Below are 11998 nucleotides of genomic sequence, written 5' to 3'. Positions count from 1 at the left end.
CGAGCATTTACGCACGCACAGCGTCAACTCTGTAAGCGACGCGAACAAACTAAACTCGTTCTGCTAAACTGAACCAGCGAATCTGCACAGCAAAGACATCACTGTAGATTATTTACGACCCTCGTGTGTGTGCATCGTTTATGTATAACTTTATAATATAATTTTAAAATGCATGGAAAGTATGAAGTACGTTTTAGTGTCTCTGTGCACATTTAAGGATTCTGCAAATTCACAATGTACATTTTTATAAACTCAAGCTTGAATTTAGATTTAATATTATTTGAATGATTTTAATAAAAAGAACCAATAAAATATGTCAGTGAACCAAAAAAAACAAAAAAAAGGTCAGCAAATAAACTTTTTTTAAAGATATTCCCTGTCTCCATGATATTAAATCGTTTCTATATAAATAATATAAACAAGTAAAACTGAGAAGTTCCACTTAGCATGTCAGAACAAACCTTAAGCTTTGTTTTTGCAGGACTAACAACCTTTCCAAAGGGTTTACAGATCACAAAGAATATGCTACATTATTTCTTTAAATGAGATAAAACCTCAGAAATTATAAGTGAGATTTCAACTCAAACACTGCATGTTTTACTACAATGAATGTGTCACATTCAGGTAAGAGTGAAACATTCAATGATCAATTTTCTCTTCCCTCACAAAATATTGTACATTTGTCTTTTGATGTGCAAAAAAAAGCAAACTTTAAAGCTTTGTGTAATTTTCCATTTGTTTGATGGCTTGATACCCCTGACTATTGTTGAATTACTTTTGCATTTTGTGTTGCACTTGTCAAAAAAAGACACTGAAGATATCCCGCCACCTAGTGTTCAATAAACAAATGGCACATAAATGCAAATATATATCCATTTATTTTTCTGATTCACTTAATCAAATATTGCATATTACATTAGTCATTATTTAAGATTACAGAAGCACTAAAAATGCTCAAGGTTGGACTAGTCTTCCAGTACATAGTTGGGATTCACCACCAAAAACGGATCCTCCTCCATGACAGGCTCTTCTCCATCCTCACTGACCTTTTTCAGCCCTGTTTTAGTCAGCTCTATGATGATATGATCCTTAAAAAGAAACAGAGGCACTGCTTCAGTTCAACTAAACAATGCCTTGTCAAACTGAAGACAGATAAAACAGTCATAAAGAGTGATAAAGCATACTAACATAATGGATGAGTCTGTGCAGCACTCTTTCAATGAGGTTCTTCTTAGCGACGAGTTCAGCTTCTGAATCAATTTCACTCTCCATTTCCTTCAGGTACCAGTTAATGAGTTCACTTTTCTTCAGAGAGGACTCCTCATCCACTAAAAACACATGACACATTCAGATATATAACAGATTAGACATGCTTATATCATCCTTCAGTTTATGCTCTTTATAACTCCTTCACAATCTGGTTTCCTGGAATGCTTTGAGATAAAAAATTAATCCAAAATGAGAAAGTTGGTTGTTCGGTCACTTTTTAATAATTGCACAGTAATGCATAGTTTACATAAAGAATGCCACAGCTAATAATTTAATTATTAATTAAATAATCACTGACTGCTGCACATAAAACCTCAATGAAAAAAAACAAAAAAAACAAAAAAAAACACACGAATGAAATAAACACTGTCTGAGATATTATTGTAATGGAAAAATCGGGACTTGCATTGTTCCATCTTTTGCATTTGCAGCACCAGCAGGTTGGAGACTCTCTTGTACTCTGCAAATGACATTCTGATAGCAGGTTTGGTTCCCGCCGGCTTCTCCTGCTTTTCCGGCTCATCGGTATCCATGGCCTCCACCGGATGACCGTTCGCTTCACCTCCATTTCGACCTTCTGTCTCTTTACCAAACAGGTCATTCTGATCTGTGGAAGTACAGCTGAAATCAGTCATTACATTTTAGAAGTTCCTTCTACACCGCATGACCTCTGATGTTTGATTTTATTGATTCATTGCTGGAAATAATGAAATGACTGGTAATGATTGGTAAATGGTAATGGAAGTGATACATTTGTAACAAAAAAAGAGTGACAAAAAGTATTTGGACACTTCAGACACTTTTAACAGCAAGTGGCATTTGCAAACAAATAGCTTATTTTTTTACTGTTAAAGTACAGATTCATTATATTGAGATATTTGACAAGCCTATTTCACAAAAGGAATTGAACAGTATAAAAGATAGCCATCTCACCATTCACATTGTCATCCTGCTCCTGGTCAAAATTGATGTCGGGTGAGTCAACACGAATGATGGACTTGTTCAGAAGTCTAAACGCTTCTTTCACATGTTTGGGCTGGACCTTTCCAAAGGAAAAGGACACATTTCAAACTCTACATAAGCTGTGTCTGATGCACACCGGTGTATGTAGAAGCAGATTATGGGAAGAGCACTGACAAGTCCTCACATTTCTTTATATAGCACTTCATAAAAATACAGATTGTTTCAGAGCTACTTTACAGTGATAAACAGGAAAATAATGATTCAATTCTGCTGTAAAGTGTTTAGTGTTGATTCAGTTAAGTTCAATAACGGTGTAAATTTCATTAATTAATTATGGAATGAATTCATTTCATCTATAAAGTAGCTTTGGAGAAAACCATGATCTCATCATCCACTGTTTTTACAAATGCTAGAAATGTGGCTTTTAAAAGAAAGATTGCCATCAAAGAGCACAACCAGGTTCCTAACTGACGACGAAGACTTGACAGAGTAGCTATCAAGTGTTAGAGAGCATTCTAGGTTACTAGGTGTGGAGGTTTTTGGTCAAATAAATAAGAACTTTTTCTCCACAATTTATTAGGAGGAAATTAGAAGTCATCCAATATTTTATATTGAATTTGCATTCTGCAAGTTTTGTGAATTGGTATGTTTCGTCAGGCAACGAAGAAATTAGATTAGAAAACTTTCCTGTAGCTCAAACAGTAGAGCGTTGGCGCTTGCAATGCCAAGGTCACGGGTTCGATTCCCAGGGAAAGCAAGAACTGATAAGAATGTAAATGTGTACCTTGAAATGCAATGCAAGTCTAAATGCATAAATGTAAATGTAAAACTAACACCCATGTACAGGGTGAAAAGCAAAGGTCCTAGTACTGAGCCTTGTGGTACTCCTTACTGATTGATACAATACCTCTTTGCTTACTGCTACTAACTGATGACGGTCAGATAAGTACGATTTGAACCATGCCAATGCGATTTAACTAATGCCAACGTAATTTAAGCCTATTCAAAAGAATGTTGTGGTTGATAGTGTCAAATGCAGTGCTCAGGTCCAGTAACACTAAGAGAGATGCAACTACGATCGGATAAGTTAAAGTCATTTGTAACTCCAATGGGAGCAGTCTCAGTACTATGATACGGTCTAAAACCTGACAGACCTCGTCTGAGCAGTAGAGTCTGGTCATGGCCTCAGAGAGACGCAGCATGCTCTCCAGCTGCCTCACAGTGATCCGCCAGGCTGACTTGGTGGTTCCTCCTCCATCCCGCTGCCGCAGACGCTTGTACTGGTCCACCACAAATTCCTGAGCCTCTGATGTTATCTACAGATGCAGGGTTATGAGGTGAATTATCTTCTTACTTGTAATTCCAAACCTGTATGACTTTCTTCAGATTGTCTAGCTCCAAAAATGACAAGAATAATTTGAGATCTACAACAAAGGACTAGATTTCAGTGAATGTCAACTTGAATAACGGATAGTGTCTTTCCTTCGGTTGAAACTGACGGGCGAACAGTATGTATCTCTGGATTTCATCAGTACTGTAAACTCTTTCTACTGACTCAATGTTCCTGGCATGAAGATCCACAATCCGACGAGCGATGGCGTAGTCCGTAACCTGGTAGAAATAAGAAAAAAAATACAGTTTGGGGCCAATAAGATTGCTAAAAATGTTTTTGAAAGAAGTCTCCTATACTCAACAAAGCTGCATTTATTTGATCTAAAATAAAAATAACAATATAGTGAAACAATTTAAAATAACTTTAAACATTTTAAAATTCCTGTGATGCAAAGCTGAATTTTCGGCATCATTACTCCAGTCTTCAGTGTCACATGATCCTTCAGAAATCATTCTAATATGATGATTTGCTGCTCATGAAACAGTTATTATTATCAATGTTGAAACTTGTGCTGCTTCATATTTTTGTCAAAACCATGATAGTTTTTTCAGGATGCTCTGATGAATAGAAAGTTAAGGAACAGCATTAATTTGAAAAATTATTTTGCAACATTATGAAAGTCTCTTTTGATCAAATTAATGTATTTAATTAATACTTTTATTCCACAAGGATGCATTAAGTTGATCAAAAGAGTAAAGACATCTATAATGAAAATGGCAAAATTGTGATTTATACTTCTGTTGAGAACAATATTGAGTATATACACTACTGTTCAAAAGTTTGGGGTCAGTGTGTGTGTGTGAACTGTGAACCGTAGTGTACATCTAATATAAGTAATAATATATGGTCTGACCTCATTGCATTCATCCACCAGTATGAAGAAAAGATCAAATCTGGACATGATGGGTGCAGACATGTTGACATTCTGTTTCAGAGACTTGGCACGGTTATATCTGCCGTCTATGGGGTTGGCAGCAGCCAGGATGGAGGTGCGAGCATTCAGAGTGGCCTTGAACACACAGAAATGGTTAAATATGGTGGATTACGGATTAAACAGACAATGCTTTTAAACAAAAGACATTCCCGACAGAGGGACACACACCTTAACCCCCGCCTTTGTGATGGAGATGGTCTGCTGCTCCATGGCTTCATGGATGGCCACCTGGTCCTTAAGGTCCATCTTATCAAATTCATCGATACAACAAACCCCCTATGAACAAGACATGAAATAGTATTACGTTTTCTAAAGAAAAATATGATTGCTAGTTCTTTCTGGGAGGTTGTCATATGATTGCTATAGAGTGCTGCAGGGATGATGCATTGGGATTTTGGTTAAATGCCTGAAATAAGGTCTGTGGTGAACAAGCTCAAGATATTTTCACATTTTATTCTATGATATAAAATACAGTAGTCAACATTTGGAGTGGATCAAAAAAAAGTTCAAAGTTGTCCTAAGAATGGGTATTGTTCAAAATTCATGTATAACTTTGATGAAAGGTTTTGATCCACTTCAAATGTTGACTACTGTACATCAGTAATACACTCTTATGAAAGATTTTACTCGTCTTGAAAAAGAAGGTTGTTAACAACTACAGAGGTTGTTGGGGACATTAAATGTCATCATCTGAACAGATATAATGGTGGTGACGTTGAAGTCATGTGACTGTAGTGTTTTCTTTATAGCCTATGTTTAGCTTTTTACTTCTGGTGATTGAATGTAGAATAAATTGTGTTAATTTGTGAAGACTGTCATGAGTCTCATGACGAACAAAACATGTAAGAATCATAAAGCTTTTGTTGGTCACAGAGCTTATATTCAGCAATAATCCAAAAGTCAATGGAAAAATCCCATTGGGTTTTTGTCGAGTGAACAAGGGTGATGCTAACTTCTGGATTGGCCTACAAAAATATGTCAACACTGAAACAAGAAAGCTAATACGAAAGCCACATACTGACAGATTTACAGGAATACTTCTGGAAAAGTTCAAAGGAAATATACATTATCAGCCAACATGAGGGCTCCCGCTTCAATGACAAACTCATGCGACTCCTCGTCTTTGACCACAGCGGCAGTCAGACCCGCGGCACTGCTGGCTTTACCACTGGTGTACACCGCTCTCGGGGCAAAATCCTCCACATGCCTGAGAGAAAAACCACAAAAACATCCCCGTCCAGCCATTAGACACTCCAATAAGCTGCATTTTAGGTTTAAATGGTCAGAGAAACAGTTTCACACATAATATTTACTTGAGGAACTGGCTCTTAGATGTACTCGGGTCTCCAACTATACACACGTTGATGTCGCCACGTAAAGACGTCCCCTCCATGGTCGTCTTTGCAACACCACCAAACAACATCAGCAGAATCCCACGTTTAATTTCATTATTACCTGAAAAACCAAAATTGATTATTATTAAGCAAGCTGTCTAGCAGATGGCAGTTCAAAACAGAAAGACTTGAGATTACTCTGAATAAAAAAAGTGGAAGTGATCAAGGAAGTCTTGTTTACTTGACACTAAGTGCCTCAAACTCTTAATATCTTTTCTATTCACCTCATTTTTAACATAAGTGTAGGTATGGCCATTTGTAACCATCATCCACTTTGTTATTTTAGCTGTACAAAAACAGTCTGTTATATCATATTTTAATTTATATCCTAATCAAACACATTGGTTTGTAGCGCAAACAGTTGTACCGTTTATTGCACTTTGTTATTCTTAATTCTTATTCTTTACCTATAGTGGCTAATGAATCAGAAGTCTCACACATTCACAGAAAATACCTTCTGTGTTGCAAAAAAAGGTGAACACAATATCCTGGAACCAATGAACAACACTGATGATTGAGAAATGACCGGAAAGCACCGTGAATGGTGGGGAAGAGACTCGTGCAGAGGTTGTGATAGAGATTCTTGTCTTGGCTCATCTCAAACACTTTCTCCCATTCCTGCACAGTCATCTGGTTCTTCACGCTCTCAGCTGTCTGATCCTCCTGACGAAGCCCCTTCCCTCCAAACTAAAAACATTGCAATAACAAACATGAAATCTATATAGATCACAAAACTATCAATTGATATACAGTAGTGTGAAGGTTAAAAATGGGATGCCAAAGTAACAGAAATAATAATAATAAATGTGTAGTTTTCTTTTAGCTGAAAACTAAAAAATGAAAAAGTCTGAGCACATCATTTTGGATAATTGGGTAAAATAGCTTGCTATGTCGTTCAGGGTGTCGTATTATCAGGAGAAAAATTATACCAGTTCTAGAAAAGTTCTTCTGCAGCAGCAAGCCGCCTTTTGATATTTGTGCCAAATTGAACATATTGCTACTTCTGTCATCTTTACCTGTTGTAGCTTATCCATGTTGTGTGCAACAAAATAGACACTGAAACAGGTCAGGCTAATTAAACGTCACTGTTTCTGTAAATGGAATTTCTAATATTTTTCTTGATTTAATTTTTCTTAATTCACTAGATGCCCTTGATTTTGAAAGGAAAAAAATATTTTTTGTATTTAAACTTAACGTGGAATTTATCATTGATTATTTCCTAACAAGGCCACATATTAAGGTCTGGGTAGATTTGAAAGTAAGCAAACAATTAGTTCTTGTAATCACTGTGTTGGACGCAGGAGAAATGGACAGGAATAAAGATTGGAGGAATTCTGACAAGGGCCAAATTGTTATGGCATTGCTTATGGCCTGTTCCCAGTCAGCAGTGGTGAGAATTTACCAACAGTGGTCTGAGGAGGAACAAACTGGTGACAGGGTGTCGGGCGCCCAAAGCTCATCGATGCACAAAGGCAACGAAGGCCATCCCGTCTGGACCGAGCCAACAGAAGGTCTACTGTGGCACAAGTCACACAAAACTTTGATGTTGGTTATGGGAGGAATGCGTCGCCACACACAGATCAGTGTGATGCTCTGGGCAATGTTCTGCTGGGAAACCCTTATGAATGGTCCGGCCATTTGACATGTGCCACAGGACTTGAAGAATCTGCTGCTAACCTTCAGGGTTCTTGTAGAGGAGTGCTGGTCTGGCAGCAGCATATTAGGCAGGTGGTCATAATGTTTTGGCTCATCGTTGTATACAAAGCAATGCATATCTGCTACAATTTGTGTTGTGATAAACAGCTCTTACCCGTGGGTTAGTTGGGGCCACATAGTTAGCCAGGAAGGCCAGTCTGTAGGAGAGTTCTCTGACACCCAAAGCCTTGAGCCCCTGAAGCCCGTCAGCCTCAAAGCCCTCCTTCCCCGTCACCCTGCTGCTGGTTTCTGCCCGCGTGCCTAGAAAGATGAGAAGAAATATTCCAAAATGACTGAATGACATCATAATGCACATGTGGGCAAATGGCTTCCCTTTTCTTCTTCATACAGTAAAGACTGATCCATCAATTTTAGATTTTACTCTTATAAAGCCTCTATTGTATTAAGGGAATAATAGAAGAGAACCAGCGAGTGCCATGGCGGACACATCAGGCACAACTATCAGAGTGCCGGTGAAGTCACAGCGATCTCCTGCTTGTGCCGTTTCCACGGCCTCGGCCCTCAGGATCACCTCCACACTGCGGGGAATAGAGCCTCTCGGCAGCTCCGCCTGCGTCTCCTGGATCCGCACCTGAACAAGTCGAGCAGGTTCAGGATCAGCTACCCATACATCTCACACCGCCCCATCACAAATAATCAGTGAAGATAATAACGTACCATCCAATATTTACAGGAATTACACATAAAATTACAGGTGAAAAGGCTAATGAGGACATGAAAATATGGTCAAACTAAACTGAACTTTAACACCGTTTAATACAATTATTTCGAATTTTCACATGCACAAATGTGCATATAGCAATTTAAACTTGCATGAAGTGATATTGACTTAACATTTTTGTGATCAGCAAAATGTTAGATTTTCTAAAAGTTGATTAACAAAATATTTAAACTAATTAGTCAAACTTTAAACTTTTTAAGGACTACAACAAACGGCTGGTAGGGACTACATGACATTCCTCCCGGGTTAGTGACATCACCAACCCTAGAATTTACATAAACCACGCCCCCAGAACACAATATATAGATTATCATGACAGAATGTGCTAATCAATGATTAGAAGATAACTACACATAAGCTACATAAATTCACCAACTAACCATTCAGAAATGTTGTCTACATGTTGTCACTTCTTCTTGAGTCTCTCCATCTTTCTGACTCCAGTTTGAACATAAAAGGCTAAAAGTTTTAGAAATTTTCAGTGCATGTCTGTGTGAGGTAAAAGGACACGAGCTCTTGAAGCCCCGCCCCCTGTGCTGGGAGCAGCAGCTCATTTGCATTTAAAGGAACAGACACAAAACGTTTTTGCTCACCCTCAAAAATTGACAACTTTAACATGCTATATAAAAATATCTGTGGGGTATTTTGAGCTAAACCTTCACATACACACTCTGGGTACATCAAATATTTATTTTACATCTTGTGAAAAGGGCATTATACCACCCCTTTAATCAAAACAACTTCCCTTCCCCTTGCAGCAACATATCTTCTCTTGTCTGATGATGCGTTTACTGCATGAGGGCGGGGCAAACTGTCAGATCAGATCCACCAATAGCAAACCACAACCAACCAATAATTCATCATGGACAAAACCAAGTCACCCTAAATTTTTTCCTTGTTCGAGAAGCCATTTCACTAGGATATACGTTTGACACACTTCATGCATGCATGTAATTTTAAATATGCTTTGTGCCCTGTAAAATAAAAAACCTCAGCAACATCACTTAAGCAAAAAGTAAAATTAGGAGACTTATGAAACATGGCATCCTGCTGGTTATGGTTTAAGAGCAATATCTCATTCAAAGAAATTGGCCACTAAAATTTAAGCTTTATAATTAGTCAAAAGTTTTCATATTTTATTTTGGATGTTTAATGAAAGCTTGGTAGCTAGCTGCAATTGCAAACTGTTGGGAAAGGAAGTCAAAACTGTAGGCTATAGTCTTACTTTCTGAAAGTCAACAAAGCGTGACTTGTTGGTGTCGAGCATGAAGCGTTGGCGGTTGGCACACACAGGGTTCTTGCAGATGGTCGGCTGTGTGTATTTGAACTGCTGCTCCACATCTTTGATGACAGACTGACAGTCCAGACACAGAAAGGTGCCGCTGACCAGCTCTGGATGCACGGGGTGAGTTCGCACCACCTGACCGCTGAAGCGTAACAGAGTGCCGATGCGGGCGGTGGACATCTCACGGATCCTGGGAAGCACAGAGCAAAGAGGTCAGGCAATTTACACACAGACATCTTCAGACAGATACATTTTAAGGGTCAAAAAGAGGGTGCAAATTTAAGAAATAAATGGAACTATAAGCATGATATATGAGCTCTTTACAGAGGTAGGAGGGCTTTAGTTAAGAGTCAAATCCTACAAAAAGTTTTAGACAATAAATACTTACTTCTGCTTAGATGGAAAGTCTGAGAAAGCCACATAAAACTCTTTGGATGGTGGAATATTTCCATGATCTCTGGCAAAGTGGCGAACTGCTCTGCAGAGAAACGGGTAAACCCTGAAAAAAACACACATTAGGACAGATAATATGAGCTTAATTTGACAGCACCAAACTGATGACTTATTAAATCACAGAATGATAATTTTCCAATAATACTGAAATGTTTTTATACATTTGATTTAAATGAACATGGGCAAACTTTTGTATTCCCAGCCAAACGAAGAATTTTAAAATATGAAATTAAGAATGGATATGGCAGTTTGTTTAATAAAAAAAACTTTGCTCATAAAACACTCAAAACGTAGCATTGTGCTACCGTGATTTTACCAAGTTCTAGGCTCCTTACAGATGGCAATATCTGACATCACTGTAAAAGGGTACTGCCACATTGCTTTTTTTGTATAGTGTTGTTGAAATAGTTATAAATAATTAATTTAATGATTTTTTTTGCATAGGCCTATATCTAATGAATGTGAATAATTTGCATATTAAGTGTTTTGGGGATAATAATAAATAAATTGTAATAAGCGCAAATAACAAGCAAACTTTCAAATGAATATACACAAGATCTTGACAAAATATTGATGCATCTTTTGATGGAAATAATATCACAACATTTATTTCCATCAAGTGGTGCATACATTTGCTTGTTTTGTCAATGCAAGAGTCCAGCACTCTGTATAAAGTCTCCTCCAGCACACCCCAAAGACTTTCAATTAATTTAAGAGCTGGACTCAGAGGTGCATCAATTAATGTGTGGAAATGATTCTTCATGCTCCTCCCAACCATTCATTCACAATTTGATCCTGGAATATGTCCGTGATGTGTCTTCTTCCTGGTTGTTTAAGAAATGAAAAGCTACACACTCCATCAAAGGTTAGAAGAACTGTTGCCAAACAAACATAACATGCTAGAAACATCACTGCAATAATGATCCAATCATAGACTCTTAAGTATTGGCCTATTTAAATATATTACTCTTAAGAAGCCAGCTGTTGTAGCTGTTCACCTGTAATATTCCTCTTGAATGGTGGTGGCGAGCTGCTGGTTGTAGTGCTCGATGTTACTGAAGCTCACGGTCAGTGTGTTTCTCTCCGGCCTGATCAGCTCTTGCGCGTCGGACAGATACAAAGCGTCGCCAGTTTTATCCTGAAATCTGATCAATCACACGTTTTAGAAGTTAAGCTTATTTGGCTCTTCGTATAAAAGTACTGCACTCACTCTTCCAAAAACTCCAGAAATAACTTCTGACACTTCTCGGAGAGCTCATCGCGCACTTGCACGCCCGCGGACGCAGCTTCAGATCCAGGATCCATCACACACACACCTGTACAAGGTAATAATGAACCGCCCAAACATATAAATGCTGCGCCATGACGTCGACTTAACAACGTGCCATAGGCCTACATACCTGGATAGTGCATTCAACCCATTTCTCAACTTCTGAGATCCTTTTGCACCCCTTAGAAAGACTATTCTTTGGCAAACGAGTGAGTCGAAGCAAATTAGTTGACTGAATCATTCAAACAGGTTTTGTGAACAAGATCAGCCAATTAATTGAAAAGTTCTGACTCAAAAGAATTACTCATTCACGTAGCGCTATTTTGCTGTCCCATTCCAATGTATAACTTTTTTTTAAACTTTTTAATTTTTGTAAAAATTTTTTATAACTTATGTCAGACAAACTATTATCTAACATAAAATCAATGTAGCTAATACAACACCAAATTTACTGCATCCCACCTTCTCTACATCATATTATAATCATACATTAATGGCATGTTTGGCAAACTATTTAAGTTATATTAAATTCAAATTAAATATTATATTCAATAAAAAACATCATTGGCTCATAATTTTACATTCTCTGGCAGTTATCTT

The 11998-nt window shown here is 37.8% G+C and overlaps 1 protein-coding gene across 1 annotated transcript; it reads right to left on the bottom strand.

The window, feature by feature from the left end:
* Positions 1-860: 860 nt before the first annotated feature.
* On the bottom strand, positions 861-11445 carry mcm6l (MCM6 minichromosome maintenance deficient 6, like). Its single transcript, XM_084410172.1, has 17 exons — positions 11339-11445; positions 11127-11273; positions 10064-10174; positions 9616-9865; positions 8075-8240; positions 7764-7909; positions 6490-6640; positions 5873-6014; positions 5625-5766; positions 4728-4835; positions 4479-4634; positions 3717-3843; positions 3387-3550; positions 2203-2311; positions 1676-1876; positions 1189-1328; positions 861-1088 (listed from the first exon to the last, which is right to left on the bottom strand). Exons 1-17 carry the CDS (start codon positions 11431-11433, stop codon positions 966-968), a joined length of 2478 nt encoding a protein of 825 aa, XP_084266298.1. The 5' UTR covers positions 11434-11445; the 3' UTR covers positions 861-965.
* Positions 11446-11998: the final 553 nt, after the last annotated feature.

The sequence above is a fragment of the Rutilus rutilus genome, assembly GCF_951802725.1.
Source record: "Rutilus rutilus genome assembly, chromosome: 6".
In the NCBI taxonomy this organism is placed as follows: Eukaryota; Metazoa; Chordata; class Actinopteri; order Cypriniformes; family Leuciscidae; genus Rutilus; species Rutilus rutilus.
This window is presented reverse-complemented; position numbering and strand designations above follow the sequence as displayed.